Below are 27,765 nucleotides of genomic sequence, written 5' to 3' on the forward strand. Positions count from 1 at the left end.
GATAAGATTTGGATCCCACCTGGAGGTGGAATTCAGGTCTGTCCTCATGCTGGGATGTTCCCAGATTGCTGTGAGAGAGGGTTCAGGGCCTTGCAGGAAACAGGATATCTGGGAGAGCAAACAATAAATATGATGGAACATGGGGGTGCAAAGTAATTCATTCCAGAATAACATTTCACATGACCTGAGTCTTTTCTATGCCTTGTCTCTGAAACTGATGGCTCCTTTGGCCAGCCTTTCCCTTTTCCTTCACGTTTGCCCCATCACGGGTGTCCTGGAAAGTGAATGCCATGGCTTAGTGCTGCTGCAGGTGCTGCAGGGACACACTTCAAAGACTGAGCTCACCTTGGGGTTTCCCCCCAGAGCCATGACTCAAGTGACCCGGTTTTCTCTGCGGACAGGGGCCTTTCAGCATCTTGAGGAATTCACTCCCCCGAGGAACTTCCCCAGAGGTCACTTAAAGACCCGTGGAAAGTGAAAGCCTCCATATCACTGGGGCTGTCTGATCAAGTCCATTTCCCTTTCAAAGGGAAGAACAAGTCAAAGGGAAAGTGATAATCAAGGCACACAATGACAGCAGTCCCTCAGGAAGTGAGGAGGGAGACAAGGAGGGGGACCAGAGCTCTTCAGCCTCTAATTGATGGGCCATCAGGGAACTGCAGGGGAAGCTTTGAAGTGCTTGAGGCTGAGCTTTGTAAGTGACAAGAAGTGAGGAGAGGAACCTGAGGGTTTGGGGTGTTTCAGGGGGGTCCTGCAGGACTAGACAAGAGTTCTGAAGGAATGCTTAGGGGAAGGGTCAAAGGTGGTGGGCAAGAGGGGACTGGGGAGGAGTAAGGGGAGGCTGTTATTGATTCGATGTTAATTTGATCTGATGTTAATGAGTTTTGGTGAATTTGATTTAAATAAAGATTGTTTTAGAGTGATCGTGCAAGCAGTCATGCTGCTACAAAGTCCTTTGTAAAGTCCCAGGCTAAGGCCACGCAGGCGGGTAATAATCATTAACCAGGTTTCTATTACAGAATAAGATTCATGACCGGGTACTGTTGTTAGGCTGATCAATAAGGACAATTTATTGCCTTGTAGTGCAGGTGTTCTGAGAGGATACATCAAGTTTTCCAGAAGATACGTTGTGAAAGGGCCTCGAAAGATGTCAGAGTTGTAATGTGAGCCAAATGCCTGGAGACAAGGACACTGGAGGGTGTTTCTTTCGAGTCAGTAGTCCATGGTGGTTGTAAAAGCAGTCCCCCGACTCATTTCAGGAGTGGAAAAAGGTGGGAATAAGAAAATGAGTTACGGGAATATTTATGTGTATGTATGAGAACTTGTTCGTTGTGAGTTACTGTATCCTATATAATCAGCATGTTACAGGCGCGAGGTGTTTGTTGGGGGTGAGACGACTCCCCTGTGCACCCGGCCATTAATAAAGGAGTGTCTGCTTACCTACATGTGCTGGTTTAAGCCCTGCCGGGACCGGAGAGCACGTTGCCGTTGCCCCTCACCCCCCCTCAGCCGGTCGGGCTGGAAGTGAGGCACAAACCCCGGGTTAAAATAAGAAGAGATTTAATCCAACAGTGTGATAAACAATCTGAACAACTGCAGTAGCAATGATAACAACAATAAACAGCAATAACAGTGAACAAGACCGAAGATATACAGAGAAATACCGCAATGGTCCAGGAACAAACCCGACGTGTGCTCCCGCCACCAAAAGCCACCAAGGAAAAAGTTCCCGCCTGGACCCGAGGTCAGCATGGTATGAATAACCCGCTGGAGATCCCTTCCGCCTCTCTCTCTGCTGGGGAAACTTAACCCTATCCTAGCTGAACCAGGACAATACATCACATTGGTGTCGATACGTTCTTTTATCCTGTTTGGTGACGAGGCAACAGAGGGGAGGAAGGATAAAAGGAGCTCCCTGCCCCTAAGCAGGGGCTGGTCAGTGCACTTGCCGGGATGAGCCCTGTGCCTGATCACCACAGTCCCCCCCGATTCCTTATTAAATCCTTCCTTAAGCCCCCTTCTGTGTAGCTTCACTCCCTTTCCCGTGTGTGTGCTGCAAGGTCTGAGTGCCAGTAACTGGAGAGACTGGTGTGCAAGAGAGAGCTGGGTGCCACTAACTGGGCGAACAGGCAGTGGCTACAGGGCTTGTAGACCTTGGTGCCAGCCACTGGAGAAGGGTCACGGGGCCTTTTGCTCTTTGTGCCAGCACCTGGCGGGACTGATGTATAAGCAGTGACTCCAGGGTGTAAGTGTGTGTGTTTTCACTGGGAACCGTATGTCTCAGTCATACTGGAGACAGAGCAACAAGGGGCCTCTTCCATGATGAAGAGCCTGGAGCAAGTCTCGTATGGAGATCCCAGCTGAGAGAGCTGGGACTGGTCAGCACAGAGAAGTCTCCGGGGAGCTCTCATCACTGTGTGCAAATATCGGGAGGGAGGGTGTGAAGAAGGCAGAGCCAGGCTCTTCTGCGTGGTGCCCTGTGACAGGACAAGAGGCGCTGGGCACCAAGTGAAACACAGGAGGCTCTCTCTGAACACCAGGGAACCCTTTTTCACTGTGATGGTGAGGGAGCACTGGCACAGGATGCCCAGAGAGGTGGAGCAGTCTCCATCCTTGGAGGTCTTCCAAATCCCTCTGGACATGGTCCTTTGCAACCAGCTCTAGGTGCCTCTTCCTGAGGTGGGCTTGTACCTGGTGACCTCCAGAGGTCCCTTCCAAATGTACCAATTTGTTGGTTAAGTAACACGAGACATGGGGGGATGCTGAGAGAACTGGCCCTCTTCAGCCTTCCAAAGAGAAGCTTAAGAGAGAGCTTTCTGATGCTTCTAACACTGGCCTGGAGGATGCAGGGCCAGATGGAGTCAAACTCTTCTTGAGCACACTGATAATGAAAAGGGCAGGAAAACCAGTCTGGAACAGGGGAAAAGCCTGCTAGAAATTTGGAAACGCAGGTGCCTAACTTCTTCATGAACGATTGTCTTGTGGTTACTATGGGTCACTGCTTGCAGGAAAAGGGATTCTGTCGTTCATGGGGTTTTGTTTTTTCAAACAGAGGGTGAAAGTTCCCACTAAATGGAGAGTTTGAGAGGGACAGTCACGGTCTTCCATGTTGGGAGTGTCATTCTTCAGGTGTCTGAGACCTACATCCTAGAATGGTGCTGGGAGAAGCCTCAGGGCAGACACTGATGGACCCAGGTGCAGCCAAGCCAGACAATGTGTAAGGGCAGGGGAGAGGAAAGAAACGGGAATGAAGGAAGGAGAGATTCATGGGGATGTGACCCTGAGCTCAGTGAGAATGGCTGCAGGCTGAGGACTCTGGCTCAATTTCTGCTCTCATTTGAAATGCCAAAGTCCTAATGCTGCTGTAGATGTCTGCTGTGACTCTTAGGAAGGCAGATCCATCCTGTAGCCCCTTGCAGGGTGAGCTCTAGCCTGCTCTTCCACCTGGGAAAGGCTTTGCCAGCCACAGAACACTCCACAGTTCTAGAAACCTCTTGTCGTGCCATAATGATGTGCAAAACTTCCACGAGAATATTCCTATTATTACCATTGTAGTTACCTGGATTATTACCGACCACACTGTGGAGGTGTTTTAGGCTTTTTATGAGACAACCAAAATGAACAGACTTTTTTACCTCTGCTGTGACTGGTGCATGGGATCACTCTGGAGCTGATCTGGGAAGGGGGTGGCAGGAGGGGTATCCACCTACCCATCCCCCAGCCCATCCCGTGCCCTTTCAGCTCTGGGGTGCAGGGCTGCCCCATCCCCACCCCTCACAGTGCAGCACCTCAGTGGGTGCCCGATGTGCTCCCTGGGTATGTGTCTGGGTGACGCACTGATCCCTCGTGCTGTTCCCTGCGGACCCCTTACCCATTCCCCTACGGATTAGTTCCCCTGGTCACCTCTGGGTTTGTGGCATCCAGCAGCCTCACTGGAGCCAGGTTCCTCTCTCTCCCCATAGGTTCCCCCACCAGAACAAGACACAGGCAGAACCCCTGGGTGCTGCACAGCAGGGTTCATCTCCTATTTATGCGGATTTAGGGAAAAAATATTGCTCCCAGGAAGCTGATGAAGGACAGGGGAGAAGTGACAGAACTGGAGGAGGCTTCTGTTCTCAGCAGAAATAGCAACATCCCCAGAGAGCTGCGGACACCAGGGGAAGGTGTGAAACCTCATTGTGGAAGAAACGCCTGACCTCCCAGATGGCCCGGCAGGGGCTGTGCAGAAGAGCAGGTGATTCTAGCTGGGGGGGTGAGGACTCCAGTGTCCGGAAACAGCCCCTTTCCAAAGCTGGAGCCCCCAGAGCCCCCAGGGCCCCTCACTGTGGAGATGCTGAGAAGGCCCTTGGCTGAGGGAGCCACAGGTGTTGCTGCTGGAGGAGGGAGAAACCCAGAAGGATCATTTCAGGCACAGGGAGAACAGGTCGTTTCCCTCCCCACTTCTTCCTTTGCTCCCCCAACAGAGCCGTTTCCGGCAGCTCTGTTATCTCGGGGCTGGGAGGTGCTTTTCTGACTCTCTCACTCAGCAAATGGGCAGGTTGGTCTCGACATGCACCTCGGATATCTCATCCTCACGGCCTTCCTGGGGCAACTGCTGGGTAAGTCCGGGCTTTCTGTCAACAAATACTTCTACTTCCCCCACGGAAACCATCACAAACCTCATCAGGATGATGTGGGGAGCTACTTTTGCACAATAGGAAAACATTAGGAAATGCTGGCTCCAGATGCTCTTACTGTTTGAAACAAGAAGAGAATAGAGAGAAGAGATAGATGAGACCCCTTATTCTGGATCTGTCTCCCCTTCAATCCATCTCTCTCTCTCTCTGTCTCTCTTATGACACACCTGCTGTCATTCTCAGCTCTCTCTGAACTCCAAGATTTCACCCTTCCACCACTAATTAGCAGAAAGTGTCAATGCTGCTACCAGGGCTTTAAAGCCCTCAAGCCACTGACATCAGTGGGGTGTCCCATTCTGCCTCTTGGCTGGCACATACCTGCCATGGCCTCCAGTTTCCTGCTGGTTGGCAACACAACCAGGGTTCTCTCTTTCCAACACTGGGCTCAGCACTGCATGTACTCAGGGAGCTAGGAGCCCTCCACAATCCCAATGACAGGGATGGGGAAGCAGAAGGAAACTTTTCAAAATCTCCCTGGACCCCTCAACCTGCTGGAGGTGTGCTGATCAGAGAAAAGAAAGATGAGGCACGACAGGCTGTTCCGTGTTTCTCTCAGAAGTCAGACACCAGGGAGAACGAGGATGGGCAAAGCACAGCATTCCTTGGGCTCCATGCCTTTGCATCCACCCCTTGTTTTCTTGCCAGATCCCTTCCCAGCAGAGCTGCTGACCTTCCCTTTCTTCCAGGCACCATGGGGCAGATCACAGTCACCCAGCAAGAAGGACAAGTCACAGTGAAGCACAGAGAAACCTTCCAGACCAACTGCACATACCAGATTCCCAGCTTTTATGCCTTGTCTTGGTACCAGCAGAGGAAAGGCCAAGCTCCCCAGCTGCTCTCGTATCAGGCAGCAGCTGGCCCCAGGCAGAGCGGCCGTCTCACCACGTTGCTGAACACCACAGGGAAATACAGCGTCCTGCAGCTGGAGGAAGTCGAGGTCTCTGACAGCGCCTTGTACCTCTGTGCTGTGCAAGACACCCTGGTGCAGGGAGGTTCCTTGGCTGGGCAAGAACCCAGGGGAGGGAGGGGCTGTGTGTGTGCAAGGCTGAGCTTGGGGGAAGGGGCCCTCAGCTCTCCCCTGGCACCTCTGCTTCCCCTGGGCACCCAGGGATCTGCAGGTCAAAATCTTCTTCCAGGAGGGGACAGTGTCAGTGAGGTGGATTTGTTCAGCCTGGAGAGGAGATGGCTCTGGGGAAAGCTTGCAGCCTTTCAATTCTTAAAGGGAAGCTTATAAAAGAGACAGGGAAAGGAGTTTTAGGAGGGTCTGTAGTGACAAAGGGGCAATGGCTTTCAACTTAAGAAGGTAGATTTAGACTGGTTTAAAGGAAGAAATTTTTTCTGATGAGCGTTTTGAGACACTGGAGCAGTTTGACCCGAGAAGTTGAGGAAGCCCTGTAATCGGAAGTGTTCAAGGTCAATTTAGATGGGGCTCTGAGCAACCTGATCAAGTGACAGATGTCCCCACCCATAGCAGGAGGCTTGGACTAGATGGTTTTTCAAGCTCCCTTCCAACACAAATTCTTTTATGATTGTGTGAGTCTATGAATTCTGCTGGTAAGTGAGTCTGGGCAGAAAGAGCCTCTACACAAGGATGTGCTGGAATCTGAGTTGGTCCCACAGGGCTGGAAGGACATATCACCTGAGGGGATCTTCTTCCATCTGACTCAGGACCCCTAATTACCTTCATTTTCTAAGAGTGAGATGCAAAGCATGACACAGAAGTCAGAAAATATTCCCTCTCCCTTATGTGGAAGAGCTCATTTAGGCCGCAGGCATGGCAGCAGGAGGCTGCAGCAGCACTGCACAGCTTTGGCTTTTGTACACATATGCCCTTTTTGTAAGAGTGAAGACACTGGTCAGGGGTGGAATGTGCCTGGCAAGGGGAGGCAAGAACAGGAGCAGCATGCCAGGGGAGGCTCTCACACTTCCCCTGTGGTGTAGGTGGTGGTGTACTTAGGTGGCTGCTACACATCTCCTGCTCAAGAAGAGGAGGCAGATGACACCTTTGTCAGGCAGTTGGGGAAAGCCTCATAGTCACAAGCCCTGGTTCTTACCTGGTACCACCTCAGTATCTACTGAAGGAGGAAAACGGCTGGCAAAAGCAAAACAGGACATGTCTGGGGCCTATGGAAGGAAATTCATGCAGGCAACGCATGAATGGGCTAGAAAAGAGGATCACTTAGACCTGCTACTCACAAATGAGGAAGAACTGTTGGATGATGTAAAGGTCAAGGGCAGCCTTGCCCTCACTGTCCAGGAGACTGTGGAGCTCAGGATGCTCAGAGGCCTGACAGGACAAACAGGAGGATGAGCGCCCCTGACTGGAGAAGAGCACGGCTTAGTCTCACCAGGGACTTTCCTGCTTGGCTGGATGCCATGGGAAACTGCCCTGGAGCACAGAGGGTCCCGGGAGAGGGGGTTAACCTTCAAGACAGGCTCCTCAGAGCACAAGGATGGTCTCTGCAAGGTGCAGAACAGCGAGTCAGGAAAAGCCAAAGCAGAGCTGGATGGAAACTGGTAATGGAGGTGAAGGGAAACAAGAAAGTAATCTCTGAGCCGATTGGCAGCAAAAGGAAGGCTGAGTAGATGAGGGCTCACTGCTCGGTGAGGAAGGGGAGAAAATGACAAGGAAAAAGTTTATATACTCGATGCCTGTTTCTACCCTGATTTTATTGATATGGCTTCTCCTCAGGCCCACCACATCCCTGAACCTTCCCACAGACTCTCTGGGAATGAAGCAGCACCCACAATAGAAGAAGAAACAACTAAGGAGCTCTTACTCTCATCATGACATACACAACTTCATGGGATCACTTGGGAGGCATTCAAAGGTCTTTAAGACCTGGCTGGACAGTCTCTACTCAGTTCTGAAAAAGAAAGTGGAGCAAATACGCTCAGAAGCTGTTCCTAAACTCATGAAAGTTTCACGAAGCTTCGTGGAAGCAGCTCACATGTGTTGACTGAGGTTAAATCATGGCTAACCAATCTCATTTCTTCATGTGAGGAGGTGACTGGCTCTGTGGGGAAGGGGAGGGGCACTGGCTCAGCTGTACCTGGATTTTAGCAAGACCGCTGACATACGCTCACGTGTGCACACACACGCACACCTATACCCGCACCGAGGTACGCACACACACAGGCATGCACACACAGAGACATGTGTCATATCTGAGCACTTAGAAAGAGGTGTGTGCACACAGGTTTCCAAAGGAGCCCACGAGCAGGCACAGGCACAGCCACCCCCCAAACCAACATGTACACACAGATATTCCACACACATGCTGACATATATGCATCCTCCTGCACCCATGGCTGTGCAGATACACTTGCACGTTCATGCACAGCGCTGTGCACGCATAAAAGCACACACCTACACCCCCCTGTGCCCACACACTTACATCTCTGCAGACCATTGTCACACCCGTCCGTGCTCAGCTGCATGAAGGCACGTGCATGTGATAAAACACATACGCCCTCATCAACAGATGTGCACAAACAGACCCGCAGCCAATATTTGTGCACACTCCTGCTTGCCTGTGCATTGCCCCAGGCACACACAGACACACGTATGTGCAAATGGACACGTGAGCACAGCCAGAAGAACATGTATGTGAGCATGAACATGCACACACAGCTCTGACAACCAGGAAGTTCAATGCCAGTTCTCAGCCTCTTGCCAAGACAAGTCCTAGGCAAGTCCTTCAGGCCCTGGAGTGAAGGCAGTGAATCAGTTCCTGCCATTGCCATCAGCTTTAGGGAGATCAGGGGTTTGACTGGGCTTTACTCAGGTGTTTTCTCCCTAGAAAAGTGAGAGACGAAGCTGTCATGGCTTTTCCAGGCATTGAGCCTTTCTGTGTCCAGGGTCTGTGTGTCAGGGATATAGGTAATAACTAGAGCACATCCATATTGCTGCAGCCACAAAGAATCCCCACATCACAAGTGAGAAAATTCTTAGAGCCTTAGATGCTCTCAGCTATTCTTAGTGACTTCATGAAGGGAGATGCAAGAGTGGGGGACTGGCCCCTGTTGTGGAAAGGAAATGGTGCCTCAGTGGTGTATTCACACAGCAGCAGAGAGTGGTGTCCCTGGGACAAGCCAGACTCCCCACAGCCTGCAGACACTGAGGCTGGGGCACCAGAAATGAGGGTGTCTGTTTCCAGTAAGAGAGGCACTCAGCCTCTTCCAAACATTCCTTAGAATGTCATTAATTAGTGCGAAAGCTACAATGAGGAGAGGATAGTATAGGTACCTTAAATCCCTGCAGATGCTGGGAACCCTGAGCTGCTCTACATCAGCTGCTCTCCCAGAATGAGAGAATCACAGAACAGTTGAGGTCAGAAGGGACCTCTGGGTGTCATCTGGTCCAACCCCCCTGCTCAAGCAGGGCCACCTACACCCAGTTGCCCAGAACCGTGTCCAGGTGGTTTTGGAGGAGGGAAGATCAGTGACCTCCCAGGGCAACCCACAGCAGTTCTCAGTCACTCCCACAGCACAGTACAATGTGATGACCCCTTGCCAGGGCACAGGGCACTGTCCACGTCCCATCCACACACGCATTACCCCATTCGGGTCAGTCAGGCTTTTAGAGCACTTTGTTCAACTGGAAACAGATCTCATCATCATTTCACCTGTCTATCACTAGAAACTGTCCAGCGTTGACAGTTAACAAATACCAGCAACTTTCACATCCTTGCATCACAGGGTGTAAATCAAGGTGTACGGCACAGGAATTAAGTGTGAAGTAAAGAACAGCTCCTGCTCTGTAAAAAACAACCTCTGCACAAACGCCCTTAGGCTGAAATGTAAAGATTCCGTGGCTCCTGAGCTCTTTTCCACCTTTCCAAGAGCTCTATTGTTGGGCTGGAAAACCAGGGCTCATGCCAGGAGTCAGCAGCAGCACTTTGGCAGTGCTTTGGCCAAAGGCCTTACTCATCTGTCAGGAACAATGCCATCCCTCCCTCTTCTACAAGGACAACTGCAGACAGGATCATCATTGCCAAGGACCTGAAATACCTTCTGCTCATTACAAGGTTTAGTGTGGTAGCACAGGAGGTCTATATGGGATGATAATGATGGATATTAGCACCATGACTCGGAAAAAAGATTTCAGACATGCAAATGAAATGCCATTATAAAGCTTCTTTCCTTCTGTTATTCTGAGCTGTGCTTCATGAGCTGTAATTCCCTCTCAATGAAGGACAGGGGTGTGGGGATTTCCATTCTTCCACTTGGACACTTCTGTCAATGCATCTGGAGGTTCATATAGGAAACAGCATATGAGAGAGTAGTGGCTGCTGAGACACATTTCCACCCATCAGAAGGAATGACATGTACATAAAATTACATCAACTCTCCCCAGAACGGCAGCAATTCCTGAGCACAAACTCTCTGGATGGACCAATGAAGCAACAAGAGCTCTGCACCTACCCACAGCTCTCTTGGGAAGTGCACCCAGCACCCTTGTCCTCACCGATCTTCATGTTCTCCTGCACACTCTGTCTCAGAGCAATTAGATCCCCTCAGAAATACTCTGTTTCACTGTCCCCATTTCTGTGCTGACTACCCGCAGCTCCCACAGGTGTAGCTCCCATGTCCAGCCTCAAGACATTCAGCAGCATGGGCGACTTTTCCCTGCTAGTCCCGTGCAGGTGTGCTGGCCGTGGGCCTAGACTGAGTGGTGGAGGGCAGAGGAAGGTGGAGTAGCAGCTCTGGGCCATCCCAAGGGCTGTTCCCTCCTTTACCACTCTTGCCATTGTGCAAAGCAAATCACCTTTCAGAGCCCAAAGCCAAGCCCCTGCACAAGCCAGCGTGGCTCCAGCCATAGCAAGAGGAAGGCTCTTGCTGAGGAGCTGATGGGGCTGCTGACCCCTCAGAGCCTCCTGCCTTTCTGGGCGTTTGTGCACAGAGACACAACAAGGCAAGGTCTCCCTGTGCCCTCACCCCCTTCCACCCAGAGCAACACCCTTCTCCTTTGGCAGCTTGGGCAGTGTCCACAGAGGGAAGGACCACATGGAGGCCAGGCCTGAATGCAGCAGAACTTTAATGGGTCAAAAGAAGGAAACAAAGTCCCTCCAAGTGGAGGTCAGCAGCACAGAAAGCCCCAGGGGCAGCTGAGACCCTGCAGTCCTTGGCCATAGAGAAGTTCCTGCGTGATGTCTGTCTGCCTGTCCCAGGGAGGGAGAGGAGATAGATGGACCTTACCCAGCTGGTGCTGGGGTGTGTGAGGGGAGAGGCAGCAAACAAAGAAAATGGAAAGAAAGGCAAAACCATTCAACTATCCTGAAAACAAGATCCAAAAGTTGATCCTCTGCCCAGCACCATGTTCTGAGTTCCTCAAGGTGTGTCCATGGGGCTTTGCCAGCCCCTTTAGCAGGGGGGGCACCTTCTGCCACAGTAGCGGCTGGTAATGCAGGAGAGGTCGAAGCCCCCAGAGTTGATGGGCACTCCGTCACAGCTGAGGATGCGGCCAACGGCAGCGGAGGTGGAGGAGCCCACAACGGTGTTCTGTGGGAAGGAGCTGAGGATGGGGCCGGGCAGGGTCACCACCACGGGGGAGGGCTGGATGGCCACGGTGGAGTCCTGGCACTGCCTGACACAGGGCTCATTGCAGCTGTTGGCCAGCGGGGTCGGGCCGCAGGGCCGGCATGGCAGGCACTGGTCGTAGCAGGACATGTCTCTGAGGGTGGAGGTGCACCTGGGTAGAAGCAGGGAGGAAGCAGAGCACAAGGGTGGGTGAGGACCTGCCTGGTTACCCTGTCACCAAGGAGCCAAGGCCACTGCTGTGTGGCAGATGGAAGCTCTGCCAGGACCCACACAGTCTTCATTGTCCTATGAAGAGCATCCTGTCCCAGGGAGGCTCTCTCCTAACTAGGAAACCAAAATCCCTTCAGCACTGCAGCCTCTCTCTCAACAAACCTTCTTCCCACTTCCCTTTGTCATGACAAGAAGATCCAGACCCCAGGACAGGACAGAGCAATATCAGCTGGGATGTCTCCCAAGTGCAGATCTCCCTATGGAAGAGGAGGAGAAGGGGCTTCAGACTCACCTGGTTCCCAAGCAGAAGGAGCCAAGAGAAGGGCATGAGAGAGCAGGGACTTGGGCTGCCTTTTATACCTGCCCTTCACTGCCGCAGGACCAGAGGCACCCTTTGCAGAGGTCACCATTTTCTGACAAGCTCATCTTGAATGCAAACCATCGCAGCTAATGATATGGGCTGTGCTTTCCTTTCCTGCACTGCTCCTTTTCATTGCCAGGTCTGTGCCATGCCCATTGCCCAGTGGAGGCTTGTTCTGAGCGCTGGGATGAAAGGCCCCAGGATTTCTAGGGCAGGAATGCAGCAGTGCTGGCAGAAGACTCAGCTCAAGTGTTGGATGTTTCCAGAGCAGGCAAGTGATGTCAGCCTGGGTCGCTCGGGTGGGGCTGTTTGAAGTGTTATTAGAATGAAATTCCAGCCCTCCTCAGACGGATGCCGTGGGATCCCACCCATGAAGTTATACCGTGTCCATGTGTTTGCCTGCCTCCCTCCTCAGCTCACCTCCGTGGTCACTTGTTGTTGCCTCCCCAGGTGTAGGTGTTGTGCTGCTGGGGTTTGACCCCACCCTGCCTGACACTGCCCAGTCCCCAGGGATCCTCAGCAGTGTCCATGGTCCGTTGTGTTCCCGTGCTTGTTCTTTTCTTGTGTTTACCTGTAAGCAGACACGTTTGTGTGGATGCATGTGGGAGTACAAATCTGTATAGAATTCCATGTTAGTGTACATGAGCCGGTGTGTGTGTGTGTGTGTGTCCTTGTGTGTCCTTCATCACGAGGGAATGTGCTGCTCATGGCAGGGACACTCTCCTCTGCTCAGTCCATGAGCACCACAGAGCAGCAGGTTCCCGGGGTCAGAAGGAGCCTGAGTGCAGCTGAACGGTGATGGCACCAGCCTGCTAGAGATGTGTCCAGGGAAGAGGCTCTGAAGTGCAGCCCCTGGCTCCTGAGCCCTCCTTTTCCTGCCTCTCCAAAGCTCACGCTCCGCTGCTGCCAATGTCAGGCCACTACAAGGATGGTTTCACTCCAGCTTGGGCCCTTAGTTTAATTCAGTGTAACAACCCTGGCAGTGCCTCAGCATGGCTGGCAGTGCCCCCTCCCTGCCTCTCCAGGCCAGGACACGGCTGCTCTCCCCAGCTCTAGAGAGATCAGAGGGATGGGGATTGCTTTCTGGGCAAGAAGAAAGGCTGAGGAATCCTGCTGGCCATGTGCTGGCCATCCCTGAGGGGATCTGCTTCCCGGGCGGTGTCAGTTGTGTCAACATGGACATGGCCATCTCTCAGGTCCCTACCATGAAAAATGTGTCTGTGCATCTGTGCTGTATCAGGCAGGGACTGAGATCTTGGACGAAACAGGTACTGAATGAAAGGAGCATGAAGCCTGATATCGCTGTGCTGTGAGGGGAAAGACAGACCCTGTGCCTTTCACAAGGAAATCCAGAGAGATGATGATGGCTTGGACTTCAGACTTCTGCCCACAGGAACCTTCATGCCCCACACTGGAGTCTCACTCTGAGTGCCCAGCACCTGTCCCAGAGCAGCAAGGGATATGAAATTCAAGACTGCATCCCCCAAAGCCTGCTGCTGTCCCACAGGGCTGTCCAGGGGAGACTCTCTTGCCAACAAGGGCTGTCTACAGTGGGTCAATGCTCTAAGCCCATCTCCCCCCCAGAATATTTGTCTGCCTGGGCTCAGGACCAGCTTGGACACAGGGCAGCCAAGGCTTCCCCCTTCCCTTGAGTGACCTCGGTGAGATCAGTGCCAGGGAGCTCTGCTGGGAGAGCTCAGCCAGGGCTGAGTCCCCTCTCCGTGGAGCTGCTGCTGGGCTGAGGCTCTGCTGTAGCTGAGGGCCACCCTCATTGCTTCCTCAAAATGTAACAGACACTATCGAACAAGAAAAGGGCACGTGGAAGGAGTACCTAGAAGTCAGCAGGACCTTTGACACAACCCTGCACTTCCTTTATGACCGTCCGCCTCAGTGTAGTGACAGGTTTTATGTGCCCGCGGTCTCCAGCACCTGAGGACAGGGTCCCAGAGCCCTGCGCACAGCGTGGCTGCTGACTTCTGTACCACCAAGGTGTCCCTGTTGAATCCCCTGATGCTCACCCTGAGCGATCGGGACATGAAAGCTGACCTGACCAGGTTGTGTGGTGGGAGGGGGCTGGGCCTGAGTCCGTAGGTATTTTCCATCCACGTGAGACACCTTTGGACTGAGGAAGAGGAGGGAGGATCAAGGGCTTGTGAGTCACGGGGTCAGCTGGGGAGGGAAGCTGTCTGAGAAATGCTGGGCAGGAGGGCTGCGTTTGTCCTTGTGTTTGCAGGGAGGAAGAATCCGTCTGGCTCCAGAAAGGGGCTGTTTCTCTCCCAGACCACATCCCCGCCAGCAGCACTGATGTCTCCTCTTAGGCGTTCAGCTTCTCCCGCTGTGCTTGTTGCACCTCCCCTGCTTGCACAACCTCCCCCCTGCCTGCCCTCCTTGCCCCGAGAAGTGCCCGCCAGCCCTTGGTTCTTCCTGCATCTTGCCCGGCAGTCGACACGTGCATGGCGGGGCCTGGAGACTTCACCTGAAATCTCCCTTTGCCTTTTGCCCCGATGGAGGAGAGCACCCAGCAGCAGACCCGCGTGCCCTTTCCTCGCGGATCGGCTCTGAAGCGCCCGATTTTCCCACTGGAACTTGCAAAGCTTCCCACCACGCCCTGTTGCCGTGCCGCTCCCCATTGCCTTGGGCTCCTTCCAGGGCCCCGGCATCCCCGCGGCCGAGGTGGCGGTGCCGGTGCCGCCTCTGCCCGCACTCCCGCACAGCCCGTGTCGCTGCGGGCAGCTCCGCTCCGGCCGGTCTCTGCCGCGGCGCCGCCTCCTGCTGGCTCCGCGCTCCCCGCCGCTGTTCCCGGGGCCGCTGCCGGCCTTTCACGGGGCCCTCGGCCGGCGAGAGAGGCTCCGAGGGCAGCACCAGTCCGAGGGGCCCCCGGGGCGGGCTCGGAGTGGTTCTGGGGTGCCTCGTCCCCGCGCAGCAGCAGCAGCAGCGCCCGTCACCGGGATTCAGGAGCTGGGGCAGCGCCGGGTGTCCCCGCGGCGGCGGCTCGTCCCGGCCCCGTCTGCGCCGGCCACTGCGGGGGGACCCGGGCTCGGCAGCGCCGCGCTCCCCGCCCCGCTGCCGCCCCGCCGCGGGCGCAGGGCTCAGCCCCGGGGCGGAGCTGGCGGCGGCGGAGAGGAGCGGAGGCGGCGGAGAGGAGGCGCCGCGGCCGGAGCAGAGAGCCGGGGCTGGCGGGGGGCAGCGAGGCGCGGGCGGCGGAGCGGCGGGATGCGGCGGGGCCGGGGCGCAGGGCTGGCGGGGCTGGCCGCGGTGCTCCTGGGTGCGCGGGGCTGGCGACGGCGCGGGGCGGGACAGGGCTGCGGGGACCGAGGCTCGGCCTTTTTCAACATTATTCCCTTCTCTGTCCTCCCTTCTGCCCCCAATGAGATCATTCCCTCCCAGGTTCCCTCTCTATTTTCTTACTCCGCTTCTCCATCCATCCATCCATCCATCCATCCATCCATCCATCCATCCATCCATCCATCTCTCCTTCTCTCCCAGCCAATCTCTGTTCCTCAGCCCCTTCTCCTCTTCCTCACTCGGACTGCCCTTCCAAACCTCCCTCATACATTCCTGTCCCCAAACCACCACTCTCCGAGAAACTGTCTCTCCATCCTGTGTTCTCAGATCACACCCCCACCATCTGTGAAGTGTCCCCTTCTCCCCTCTCCCGCTGCACGACACGTTCAGCTGAAGCAAAGTGATTCTTCTTTTCTCCTCGGCAGTGGCTGCGGGCAGAGCCCAGGTGCAGCAGGAGCCGTCGGCAGAGACCAGCGAGGGCACCGGCGTCGCCATCAACTGCTCCCACCCCAACCCAAAGATCGCCGACTACATCCTCTGGTACCGTCAGCTCCCGGGCCGAGCCCCCGCATTCCTGGCGCTCGCTCTGAAAGGCTCCAAGGAGCTGCAGGCCCCGCCGGGGCGGCTGTCGGTGGCGGCAGACCGCCGGTCCAGCGCCCTGTGGCTCGCCCGGCCCCGGCGCGGGGACGCGGCGGTGTATTACTGCGCGCTGGGAGACACGGGGAGAGGAGCCGGGGCTGCGGCCGGGCACGAACCGCCGCGGGCGGGGCCGGGCGGGGCCGGCGGGGGCGGGGGGACAGCCCCGGGCGGGCCCGCCAGGGGGCGCTGCCGCTCCGCCCGCCGGGGCCGCCTCGCCCCGCCCGGCCCCGCCCGGCCCCGGGCCCCGGGCCGCTTCCCCCGCCCGCCCGGCCCCGCCACCGCCACCGGCACCACCGGCCCCCCCCGGAGCCAAGGCCTGGCCTCAGCACCTCTTCTCATTGACGGCCGCGGCGGGTCTGTGCTCCTGAGGGCACCGAAGAGCCGCGCTCGGGCAGCGCTGCCCGGGGAGAGGGAGCCGGGCTGGCCGAGGCAGGCAGGGCAGGGCGGCCTTTCCCCCAGGCTCTCTTGCTGCCTCCCCACGGGCTCAGGCTGTGCTGCCCGACGGGGCGTCCTCGGGCCGGGCTCTAAGGGACACCTGGCCCTGCTTGTCTTTGTCTTCTCCTTTTTTCTCCTCATCTCAGTGGGAAGAGCCTCATCCTTGTCCCTGTGGGGAGTGAGCAGCCCCTGAGGATGCCGATGTGTTTCCTCCTTGGCCGGCTTTCCTACTTGGAGATCTGCTGTGCCCGCACCACTGTCCCCTAGATGCTGGAGACATTCCTTGTCAGCAGAACGACCATTTGTGTTTCCTGCTTTCATTTTCCCACTTCTTCCTGGGTCCGTTCCTGATCCCCTCGGCCACGTCCTTTGAACATTATGTCACCGTATGCAAAGTGCTCAGTGAAAAACTCACAGGGGAATGGGAGTTGTCCTAAGTTCGTCACACTTTCCCTGCTGCTTTTTCCTCCTCACACTCTTCCCCTGCTCCAGCGTGGGCTCCTCTCCACGGGGCCACAGGTCCTGCCAGGAGCCTGCTCCGGTGCGGGCTCTCCCGTGGGCACAGCTTCCTTCAGGGCACATCCACCTGCTGTGGCTGGGGTCCTCCACGGGCTGCAGGGTGGATATCTGCTCCACCATGGACCTCCATGGGCTGCACGGGGACAACCTGTGTCACCATGGTCTTCACCACGGGCTGCAGGGGAATCTCGGCTGTGACACCCGGAGCACCTCCTCCCCCTCTTTCCTCACTGACCTTGGTGTCTGCACGGTTGTTTCTCTCACGTTTTCTCACTCCTCTCTTCCAGCATCTCTTGTACAACAGTATTTTCCCTTCTTTCCTTCAATATCAGAGAGGTGCTACCAGCATCACTGGTTGGCTCAGCTTTGGTCAGTGGCCGGTCAGTCCTAGAAACAGCTGGGAATGGCTCTGCCTGACAGGGGAGGCAGCTTCTGGCATCTGCTCACAGAAGCCACCCCTGCAGCTCCCCTGCGACCAAAACTTTGCTCTAGAAACCCGATGTATTCACCCCCTCTGCTCTGCGAGTCACATATTTTAGAATTATCACTACTACATACATTCATCACACAATCTACAATGTTCACAAACTTCACTTACATGAACAAAAATAATTCCTTCACACCAAAGTGTACTTTATCTCTCATCCCTTCTCCAAATTGCGACAGCAGAAATTCCTGACAACTATTCCACTCGTCACACTGCAGCAATATTTACTCCATGTTCCACAGTTCCCAGAGGCGCCATTTTAGAGACATTTGTCTTCACAGATGTTATAATTGATTAGACACAGGAATCAAATGTACTTTAAGTAAGTTTGCTGATGATAATGTATGAGGAGGAGCTGTGGACTGCCGGGAGAGTAGAGAGGCCTTGCAGAGAGAGCTGGATAGACTGGAGAGCTGGGCAGTCTCCAACCTCACGAAATGTAAAAAGCGCAAGAGCCGGATTCTCCACCTGCGATAGAGTAATCCTGCTTATATGTACAAGCTGGGGACGAGAGGCTGGAGAGCAGTCCCACGGAAAGAGATGTGGGGCTTTGGGTTGATGGCAAGTTGACTGTGAGTCAACAGTGTGACCTGGCAGCCTAAAGGGCCAACGGTGTCCTGGGGTGCATCACGCAGAGCACAGCGAGCCGGTCGAGGGAGGTGATTGTCCCACTCTGCACTGGTGCGGCCCCACCTCACGTCCCGTGTGCAGGTTTGGGAGCCTCGGCATAAGAAGGACATCAAACTCTTAGAGTGTCCAGAAGAGGGTGACCAAGATGGTGAAAGGTCTTGCGGGCAAGAATTATGAGGAGTGGCTGAGGTCACTTGGATGGTTCAGCTTGGAGAAGAGAAGGCTGAGGGGTGACCTCATCACAGTCCGCACCTTCCTCAAGGCGGGCAGCAGCAGGGGAGGTGCTGATCTCTTTCTGGTGACAAGTGATAGGCGATGGAATGGAGAGGAAAAGGTCAAGGAAATGGAATGAAGCTGCATCAGGGAAGTTCAGCCTGAACGTTAGGAAAAGGTTCTTCACTGAGAGGGTGGCTGGTCACTGGAACAGGCTCCCCACGCAAGCGGTCACGGCACCAAACGTGTCAGAGTGCAAGGAGCCTCTGGACAATGCTCTCGGTGATATGGTTTAGCTTTAGGCAGTCCTGCAAAGAGCAGGGAGTTGCACTCGATGATCCTTATGGGCCCCTACCGACTCCAGATATTCTATCATTGCGTGATGCCATCACATGTCAGCACACATGAAACACATGTGCATGCACAGCCAGTTGCACAGGAACCTCTGCACACGCACACACACACACACACACACACAGTCCCGAGACTTGTCATCACATCAGTGTTGACGTGCTCAAGCGCACTTGCACACTCACACTTACATGTAGATAGACGTGCAAGCTCGTGTACAGAGATAGATATGTGCTCGCCTGCACACACAGATGCCCACACACATACACACACCTGCACACTGACACCACACACACTTACTTGCTCACCTGCAAAAGCTCCCGTGTACACAAACGCACGCACAGACACACACAGACAGGCACTTGTTCACACACACACTGGCAGACACTCACTCTCGCATGTGCTAGAGACCATCCCTATTGCTGCAGCTGCAGGGCTTCCCCACTTTACAAGGCAAAGCCATCTCAGAGTCAGACAAGACCCAGCCCGTCCCTGGTGATCGCTGTAGGGCAGCTGTGGAGGTGTGGGACCAGTTCCAGCTCAGCACGGGGAGAGGTGCTGCCCTGACATGCTCCCACGGCAGCAAAGGGCTGTGTCTGGGGTGAGCCAGATGCCCTGCGCCTGCAGATGCTGAGGCTGGCACACCAGAGAGGAAGCTGGCCTGATGAAGTTGCCTTAAGATAAAAACCTGCTCTGCAGTGGGTGGCTGATGTGTTCGAGGGAGAGATGGGTCAGAGGGAAAGAGGAGGAGGCAAAGCGAGTGAGGCACCTGTAGACAAGTGTCTCTGCGAGGTACTGGAAGAGATATGAGAAGTCCCCTTTCCACCTGGACGGGCTAAGGATGATAAGATTTGGATCCCACCTGGAGGTGGAATTCAGGTCTGTCCTCATGCTGGGGTGTTCCCAAATTGCTGTGAGAGAGGGTTCAGGGCCTTGCAGGAAACAGGATATCTGGGAGAGCAAACAATAAATATGATGGAACATGGGGGTGCAAAGTAATTCATTCCAGAATAACATTTCACATGACCTGAGTCTTTTCTATGCCTTGTCTCTGAAACTGATGGCTCCTTTGGCCAGCCTTTCCCTTTTCCTTCACGTTTGCCCCATCACGGGTGTCCTGGAAAGTGAATGCCATGGCTTAGTGCTGCTGCAGGTGCTGCAGGGACACACTTCAAAGACTGAGCTCACCTTGGGGTTTCCCCCCAGAGCCATGACTCAAGTGACCCGGTTTTCTCTGCGGACAGGGGCCTTTCAGCATCTTGAGGAATTCACTCCCCCGAGGAACTTCCCCAGAGGTCACTTAAAGACCCGTGGAAAGTGAAAGCCTCCATATCACTGGGGCTGTCTGATCAAGTCCATTTCCCTTTCAAAGGGAAGAACAAGTCAAAGGGAAAGTGATAATCAAGGCACACAATGACAGCAGTCCCTCAGGAAGTGAGGAGGGAGACAAGGAGGGAGACCAGAGCTCTTCAGCCTCTAATTGATGGGCCATCAGGGAACTGCAGGGGAAGCTTTGAAGTGCTTGAGGCTGGGCTTTGTAAGTGACAAGAAGTGAGGAGAGGAACCTGAGGGTTTGGGGTGTTTCAGGGGGGTCCTGCAGGACTAGACAAGAGTTCTGAAGGAATGCTTAGGGGAAGGGTCAAAGGTGGTGGGCAAGAGGGGACTGGGGAGGAGTAAGGGGAGGCTGTTATTGATTCGATGTTAATTTGATCTGATGTTAATGAGTTTTGGTGAATTTGATTTAAATAAAGATTGTTTTAGAGTGATCGTGCAAGCAGTCATGCTGCTACAAAGTCCTTTGTAAAGTCCCAGGCTAAGGCCACGCAGGCGGGTAATAATCATTAACCAGGTTTCTATTACAGAATAAGATTCATGACCGGGTACTGTTGTTAGGCTGATCAATAAGGACAATTTATTGCCTTGTAGTGCAGGTGTTCTGAGAGGATACATCAAGTTTTCCAGAAGATACGTTGTGAAAGGGCCTCGAAAGATGTCAGAGTTGTAATGTGAGCCAAATGCCTGGAGACAAGGACACTGGAGGGTGTTTCTTTCGAGTCAGTAGTCCATGGTGGTTGTAAAAGCAGTCCCCCGACTCATTTCAGGAGTGGAAAAAGGTGGGAATAAGAAAATGAGTTACGGGAATATTTATGTGTATGTATGAGAACTTGTTCGTTGTGAGTTACTGTATCCTATATAATCAGCATGTTACAGGCGCGAGGTGTTTGTTGGGGGTGAGACGACTCCCCTGTGCACCCGGCCATTAATAAAGGAGTGTCTGCTTACCTACATGTGCTGGTTTAAGCCCTGCCGGGACCGGAGAGCACGTTGCCGTTGCCCCTCACCCCCCCTCAGCCGGTCGGGCTGGAAGTGAGGCACAAACCCCGGGTTAAAATAAGAAGAGATTTAATCCAACAGTGTGATAAACAATCTGAACAACTGCAGTAGCAATGATAACAACAATAAACAGCAATAACAGTGAACAAGACCGAAGATATACAGAGAAATACCGCAATGGTCCAGGAACAAACCCGACGTGTGCTCCCGCCACCAAAAGCCACCAAGGAAAAAGTTCCCGCCTGGACCCGAGGTCAGCATGGTATGAATAACCCGCTGGAGATCCCTTCCGCCTCTCTCTCTGCTGGGGAAACTTAACCCTATCCTAGCTGAACCAGGACAATACATCACATTGGTGTCGATACGTTCTTTTATCCTGTTTGGTGACGAGGCAACAGAGGGGAGGAAGGATAAAAGGAGCTCCCTGCCCCTAAGCAGGGGCTGGTCAGTGCACTTGCCGGGATGAGCCCTGTGCCTGATCACCACAGTCCCCCCCGATTCCTTATTAAATCCTTCCTTAAGCCCCCTTCTGTGTAGCTTCACTCCCTTTCCCGTGTGTGTGCTGCAAGGTCTGAGTGCCAGTAACTGGAGAGACTGGTGTGCAAGAGAGAGCTGGGTGCCACTAACTGGGCGAACAGGCAGTGGCTACAGGGCTTGTAGACCTTGGTGCCAGCCACTGGAGAAGGGTCACGGGGCCTTTTGCTCTTTGTGCCAGCACCTGGCGGGACTGATGTATAAGCAGTGACTCCAGGGTGTAAGTGTGTGTGTTTTCACTGGGAACCGTATGTCTCAGTCATACTGGAGACAGAGCAACAAGGGGCCTCTTCCATGATGAAGAGCCTGGAGCAAGTCTCGTATGGAGATCCCAGCTGAGAGAGCTGGGACTGGTCAGCACAGAGAAGTCTCCGGGGAGCTCTCATCACTGTGTGCAAATATCGGGAGGGAGGGTGTGAAGAAGGCAGAGCCAGGCTCTTCTGCGTGGTGCCCTGTGACAGGACAAGAGGCGCTGGGCACCAAGTGAAACACAGGAGGCTCTCTCTGAACACCAGGGAACCCTTTTTCACTGTGATGGTGAGGGAGCACTGGCACAGGATGCCCAGAGAGGTGGAGCAGTCTCCATCCTTGGAGGTCTTCCAAATCCCTCTGGACATGGTCCTTTGCAACCAGCTCTAGGTGCCTCTTCCTGAGGTGGGCTTGTACCTGGTGACCTCCAGAGGTCCCTTCCAAATGTACCAATTCGTTGGTTAAGTAACACGAGACATGGGGGGATGCTGAGAGAACTGGCCCTCTTCAGCCTTCCAAAGAGAAGCTTAAGAGAGAGCTTTCTGATGCTTCTAACACTGGCCTGGAGGATGCAGGGCCAGATGGAGTCAAACTCTTCTTGAGCACACTGATAATGAAAAGGGCAGGAAAACCAGTCTGGAACAGGGGAAAAGCCTGCTAGAAATTTGGAAACGCAGGTGCCTAACTTCTTCATGAACGATTGTCTTGTGGTTACTATGGGTCACTGCTTGCAGGAAAAGGGATTCTGTCGTTCATGGGGTTTTGTTTTTTCAAACAGAGGGTGAAAGTTCCCACTAAATGGAGAGTTTGAGAGGGACAGTCACGGTCTTCCATGTTGGGAGTGTCATTCTTCAGGTGTCTGAGACCTACATCCTAGAATGGTGCTGGGAGAAGCCTCAGGGCAGACACTGATGGACCCAGGTGCAGCCAAGCCAGACAATGTGTAAGGGCAGGGGAGAGGAAAGAAACGGGAATGAAGGAAGGAGAGATTCATGGGGATGTGACCCTGAGCTCAGTGAGAATGGCTGCAGGCTGAGGACTCTGGCTCAATTTCTGCTCTCATTTGAAATGCCAAAGTCCTAATGCTGCTGTAGATGTCTGCTGTGACTCTTAGGAAGGCAGATCCATCCTGTAGCCCCTTGCAGGGTGAGCTCTAGCCTGCTCTTCCACCTGGGAAAGGCTTTGCCAGCCACAGAACACTCCACAGTTCTAGAAACCTCTTGTCGTGCCATAATGATGTGCAAAACTTCCACGAGAATATTCCTATTATTACCATTGTAGTTACCTGGATCATTACCGACCACACTGTGGAGGTGTTTTAGGCTTTTTATGAGACAACCAAAATGAACAGACTTTTTTACCTCTGCTGTGACTGGTGCATGGGATCACTCTGGAGCTGATCTGGGAAGGGGGTGGCAGGAGGGGTATCCACCTACCCATCCCCCAGCCCATCCCGTGCCCTTTCAGCTCTGGGGTGCAGGGCTGCCCCATCCCCACCCCTCACAGTGCAGCACCTCAGTGGGTGCCCGATGTGCTCCCTGGGTATGTGTCTGGGTGACGCACTGATCCCTCGTGCTGTTCCCTGCGGACCCCTTACCCATTCCCCTACGGATTAGTTCCCCTGGTCACCTCTGGGTTTGTGGCATCCAGCAGCCTCACTGGAGCCAGGTTCCTCTCTCTCCCCATAGGTTCCCCCACCAGAACAAGACACAGGCAGAACCCCTGGGTGCTGCACAGCAGGGTTCATCTCCTATTTATGCGGATTTAGGGAAAAAATATTGCTCCCCGGAAGCTGATGAAGGACAGGGGAGAAGTGACAGAACTGGAGGAGGCTTCTGTTCTCAGCAGAAATAGCAACATCCCCAGAGAGCTGCGGACACCAGGGGAAGGTGTGAAACCTCATTGTGGAAGAAACGCCTGACCTCCCAGATGGCCCGGCAGGGGCTGTGCAGAAGAGCAGGTGATTCTAGCTGGGGGGGTGAGGACTCCAGTGTCCGGAAACAGCCCCTTTCCAAAGCTGGAGCCCCCAGAGCCCCCAGGGCCCCTCACTGTGGAGATGCTGAGAAGGCCCTTGGCTGAGGGAGCCACAGGTGTTGCTGCTGGAGGAGGGAGAAACCCAGAAGGAGCATTTCAGGCACAGGGAGAACAGGTCGTTTCCCTCCCCACTTCTTCCTTTGCTCCCCCAACAGAGCCGTTTCCGGCAGCTCTGTTATCTCGGGGCTGGGAGGTGCTTTTCTGACTCTCTCACTCAGCAAATGGGCAGGTTGGTCTCGACATGCACCTCGGATATCTCATCCTCACGGCCTTCCTGGGGCAACTGCTGGGTAAGTCCGGGCTTTCTGTCAACAAATACTTCTACTTCCCCCACGGAAACCATCACAAACCTCATCAGGATGATGTGGGGAGCTACTTTTGCACAATAGGAAAACATTAGGAAATGCTGGCTCCAGATGCTCTTACTGTTTGAAACAAGAAGAGAATAGAGAGAAGAGATAGATGAGAGCCCTTATTCTGGATCTGTCTCCCCTTCAATCCATCTCTCTCTCTCTCTGTCTCTCTTATGACACACCTGCTGTCATTCTCAGCTCTCTCTGAACTCCAAGATTTCACCCTTCCACCACTAATTAGCAGAAAGTGTCAATGCTGCTACCAGGGCTTTAAAGCCCTCAAGCCACTGACATCAGTGGGGTGTCCCATTCTGCCTCTTGGCTGGCACATACCTGCCATGGCCTCCAGTTTCCTGCTGGTTGGCAACACAACCAGGGTTCTCTCTTTCCAACACTGGGCTCAGCACTGCATGTACTCAGGGAGCTAGGAGCCCTCCACAATCCCAATGACAGGGATGGGGAAGCAGAAGGAAACTTTTCAAAATCTCCCTGGACCCCTCAACCTGCTGGAGGTGTGCTGATCAGAGAAAAGAAAGATGAGGCACGACAGGCTGTTCCGTGTTTCTCTCAGAAGTCAGACACCAGGGAGAACGAGGATGGGCAAAGCACAGCATTCCTTGGGCTCCATGCCTTTGCATCCACCCCTTGTTTTCTTGCCAGATCCCTTCCCAGCAGAGCTGCTGACCTTCCCTTTCTTCCAGGCACCATGGGGCAGATCACAGTCACCCAGCAAGAAGGACAAGTCACAGTGAAGCACAGAGAAACCTTCCAGACCAACTGCACATACCAGATTCCCAGCTTTTATGCCTTGTCTTGGTACCAGCAGAGGAAAGGCCAAGCTCCCCAGCTGCTCTCGTATCAGGCAGCAGCTGGCCCCAGGCAGAGCGGCCGTCTCACCACGTTGCTGAACACCACAGGGAAATACAGCGTCCTGCAGCTGGAGGAAGTCGAGGTCTCTGACAGCGCCTTGTACCTCTGTGCTCTGCAAGACACCCTGGTGCAGGGAGGTTCCTTGGCTGGGCAAGAACCCAGGGGAGGGAGGGGCTGTGTGTGTGCAAGGCTGAGCTTGGGGGAAGGGGCCCTCAGCTCTCCCCTGGCACCTCTGCTTCCCCTGGGCACCCAGGGATCTGCAGGTCAAAATCTTCTTCCAGGAGGGGACAGTGTCAGTGGTTTGAGAAGAAGGCAAATGTGGTGTCAGAGTCTCAGGTCCTCTTGTTTTCACCACAGGTCACATGATTCTTCTGCCCATTACCTCTGCTGTGGGGTCAGGCAATGCAGGAGGTTGTGGCTGTTTGGTCAATGGTTCCTTGCTGCTGCTCTTTGCTTTCTGTTATTCCCCGTTGCACATTGCTGCTTCAGGTTTTCCTGCAGGCCTGTGTCTTAAGAGAATCTGCCGCGGGATGTGTCCATCAGAGGTCAAAGATAGATGTAAAACATAAAAAACATATCACGGTGCAACGCTCCTTCTTGGAATTGCATGACTATTACAATAGTGGATAACAGTCTGAACCACCTTGTGGACTCTCCTGTTGCTGCGTCACCATGTGCTGGGATCCAGAGGACCTGCTCTGCCCAGTGCACTCTGCTGGTCCTTGGAGCCCTTCTCATGCCCGACCTCATGGGCCTGCCAGGAGAAGACCCGGCCTTGGGGAGAGCTGCCTCATGCCTGCGGGAAGGCCAGGCAGCACCGATGGACCATGGGGGCTTGGGCACTGGCTGCTGTCCTTGGGGTGCCCTGTCTGGTGGGAGCCGGGGGTGTGTGAGTGACAGGAGGGCTCTGGTGTGAGGGCTGGACAGGCTGATTTGAACATCAGCCTTAGGGTCATGTTAGCCCCTTGAAGTGTGTGACTGCTGGTCTGTGCAGTGATCCCTTTGGCGGATGGAGGGTGTAGAGGTGACCTGTCATTGCTATCTTTGCCCTTGTATGGAGGTCATGCCCCGTCATTATCTTGACACATGTGTAGATGAGGAGGAGAATTTCTGGGGCTGTTTTAAAAGTTTTTTCTCACAAGATACCCACTCCGACATCTTTTGCAGATACCTTTTGAGTGAGATTGTTTTCCCAGCACTAAGGCAAAAAAAAGTCCATTCTCAGAGCCTCCAGCAGAATTCATCTCCTCTCTAAGGGATAGCAGTAGTGGTGTTCTATTTCTGCAGGACATGCTCTGAGGCCACAGATATGTGTCTGAGCAGAGATGCCAGAAGGCAGAGCATGATTGCAACTGGCTGTGGAGGAGCCAGGGAAGTCTTCCTCATCTCCAAGAGACAGTTCCTGAGAGAGCCCAACTGCCATGTGTCCCATCCTCCCCTTCCTCTCCGAATGATGAAACATCTGCCTGCTCAGTGACCTGACTCCCATAAGTCCAGACAAAGCCTTTCTTCCTCAACAACTCGATACAATGTCCAACAACAAAAGAATGATGTGGAGACAGAGGCTGGGATGCAGAAAGCTTTAATGTCTCTGAGAGAGGGAAATGAGTTCACTTGGAGAAGAGGCGGCCATATCAGGGAGAGCACCAGCAGCTGCCAAATGTCTGTGCCCATTGGCCATGGTGGAGATCCCAAAAGGGATCCATCAGCACAGAGGGAGAGGAGCCTCCAGAATCCCCAGATTGACTTTGGGGGTCTTACAGGCCAGAAAAAGAGAAGAGAAGAAAGAGATGAGAGGGAAGAGAAGGCAGAGGAGTTAGACTTTGGCCATGTTTTCAGAGAGGCACAGCTGCCCTCCCTTGGAAGGATGCTCAGCCTCCCTGAAATCGCTGGCCAGGAGCTCTGTCCTCAGTCCAGCACGAGCTTCTGGGTTCCTGGGGTCCTTGTGCGGGCTGTCACCAGTGGCTTTAGCAGGGGGGGCACCTTCTGCCACAGTAGCGGCTGGTAATGCAGGAGAGGTCAAAGCCCCCAGAGTTGATGGGCACTCCGTCACAGCTGAGGATGCTGCCAACGGCAGCGGAGGTGGAGGAGCCCACAACGGTGTTCTGTGGGAAGGAGCTGAGGATGGGGCCGGGCAGGGTCACCACCACGGGGGAGGGCTCGATGACAACGGTGGAGTTCTGGCACTGCCTGACACAGGGCTCATTGCAGCTGTTGGCCAGCGGGGTCGGGCCGCAGGGCCGGCAGCAGGGCTCGCAGGGCACACATGGGCTGCAGCAGGACATGTCTTGTGAACGATTTGCACCTGCAAGATAGTCAGGGAGGAAGAAATATATGGGGATGCATGATGAGTAGCTTGTCACTGCAGTATGAGGCTGTGCAGAGATGTATGAGGGATTCGTGACCTCATCACGCCAGAGCCCAAAAAGAGCCACCAGCTCCTATGTAGCTACTCTCTACGCCTGAGTACAGAAGCCTCCTCAGTACCGTTCCAGAATCCCTCCAAGCTGAACTCTCCCCACTCCCCTCTCCCATGACAAGCAGCCCCAAGATCTGGTATGGAACAAAGCCGGTCTCAGCTGGCAGGTTCACTGAAGTGAGACCTCCTTTGTGAGAAAGCAGAGAGGGAGAAGGGACCTCAGACTCACCTGGTTCTCAAGGAGAAGGAGGCAAGAGAAGTGGATGAGAGAGCGAGGAGCTCTGCTGGCTTTTATGCTGGACCTTTACTGCCCCAGGCTGACAGAGGCATCCCTTGTAGAGGTGGTTATTATCTGACAAGCTCATCCTGAATGCAAAACATCCCACCTAATGCTATGGGCTGTGTTTTGGCTTCCGGAATCGCTGTCTTTTCATTTCCTGCTTGATGCCAAGTACATTCCCCAGTGAAGGCATCTTTTGTGTGAAATAATGCGAGGCCCATCATTTGCGGAGCAAGACACGTCAACTTGAGCAGAGGAGTCGGCTCACATCCTGGAGGAGTCCATTAAAGGACACTCAAGGTAGACCAAACAGATGGGTTAGACAACACACAGACACACAAAT

At 54.2% G+C, this 27,765-nt stretch overlaps 2 protein-coding genes and 1 gene segment (V, D, J or C); 1 reads left to right on the forward strand and 2 right to left on the reverse strand.

Annotated features, from left to right (window-relative positions):
* Window positions 1-11,042: 11,042 nt before the first annotated feature.
* On the reverse strand, window positions 11,043-11,348 carry LOC141970182 (feather keratin Cos1-2-like). Its single transcript, XM_074926590.1, has one exon. It carries the CDS (start codon window positions 11,346-11,348, stop codon window positions 11,043-11,045), a length of 306 nt encoding a protein of 101 aa, XP_074782691.1.
* A 3,655-nt stretch (window positions 11,349-15,003) lies between these two features.
* On the forward strand, window positions 15,004-16,416 carry LOC141970533 (T cell receptor alpha variable 4-like). The segment is given in 3 exon segments: window positions 15,004-15,055; window positions 15,501-15,822; window positions 16,296-16,416. Coding segments are annotated over 3 exon segments (495 nt in total).
* Window positions 16,417-26,690: 10,274 nt separating this feature from the next.
* Window positions 26,691-27,008, reverse strand: LOC141970196 (feather keratin Cos1-1/Cos1-3/Cos2-1). Its single transcript, XM_074926612.1, has one exon. The coding sequence runs from the start codon at window positions 27,006-27,008 to the stop codon at window positions 26,691-26,693; it is 318 nt and encodes a 105-aa protein (XP_074782713.1).
* Window positions 27,009-27,765: the final 757 nt, after the last annotated feature.

Source organism: Athene noctua, chromosome 25, assembly GCF_965140245.1.
Source record: "Athene noctua chromosome 25, bAthNoc1.hap1.1, whole genome shotgun sequence".
Classification (NCBI taxonomy): domain Eukaryota; kingdom Metazoa; phylum Chordata; class Aves; order Strigiformes; family Strigidae; genus Athene; species Athene noctua.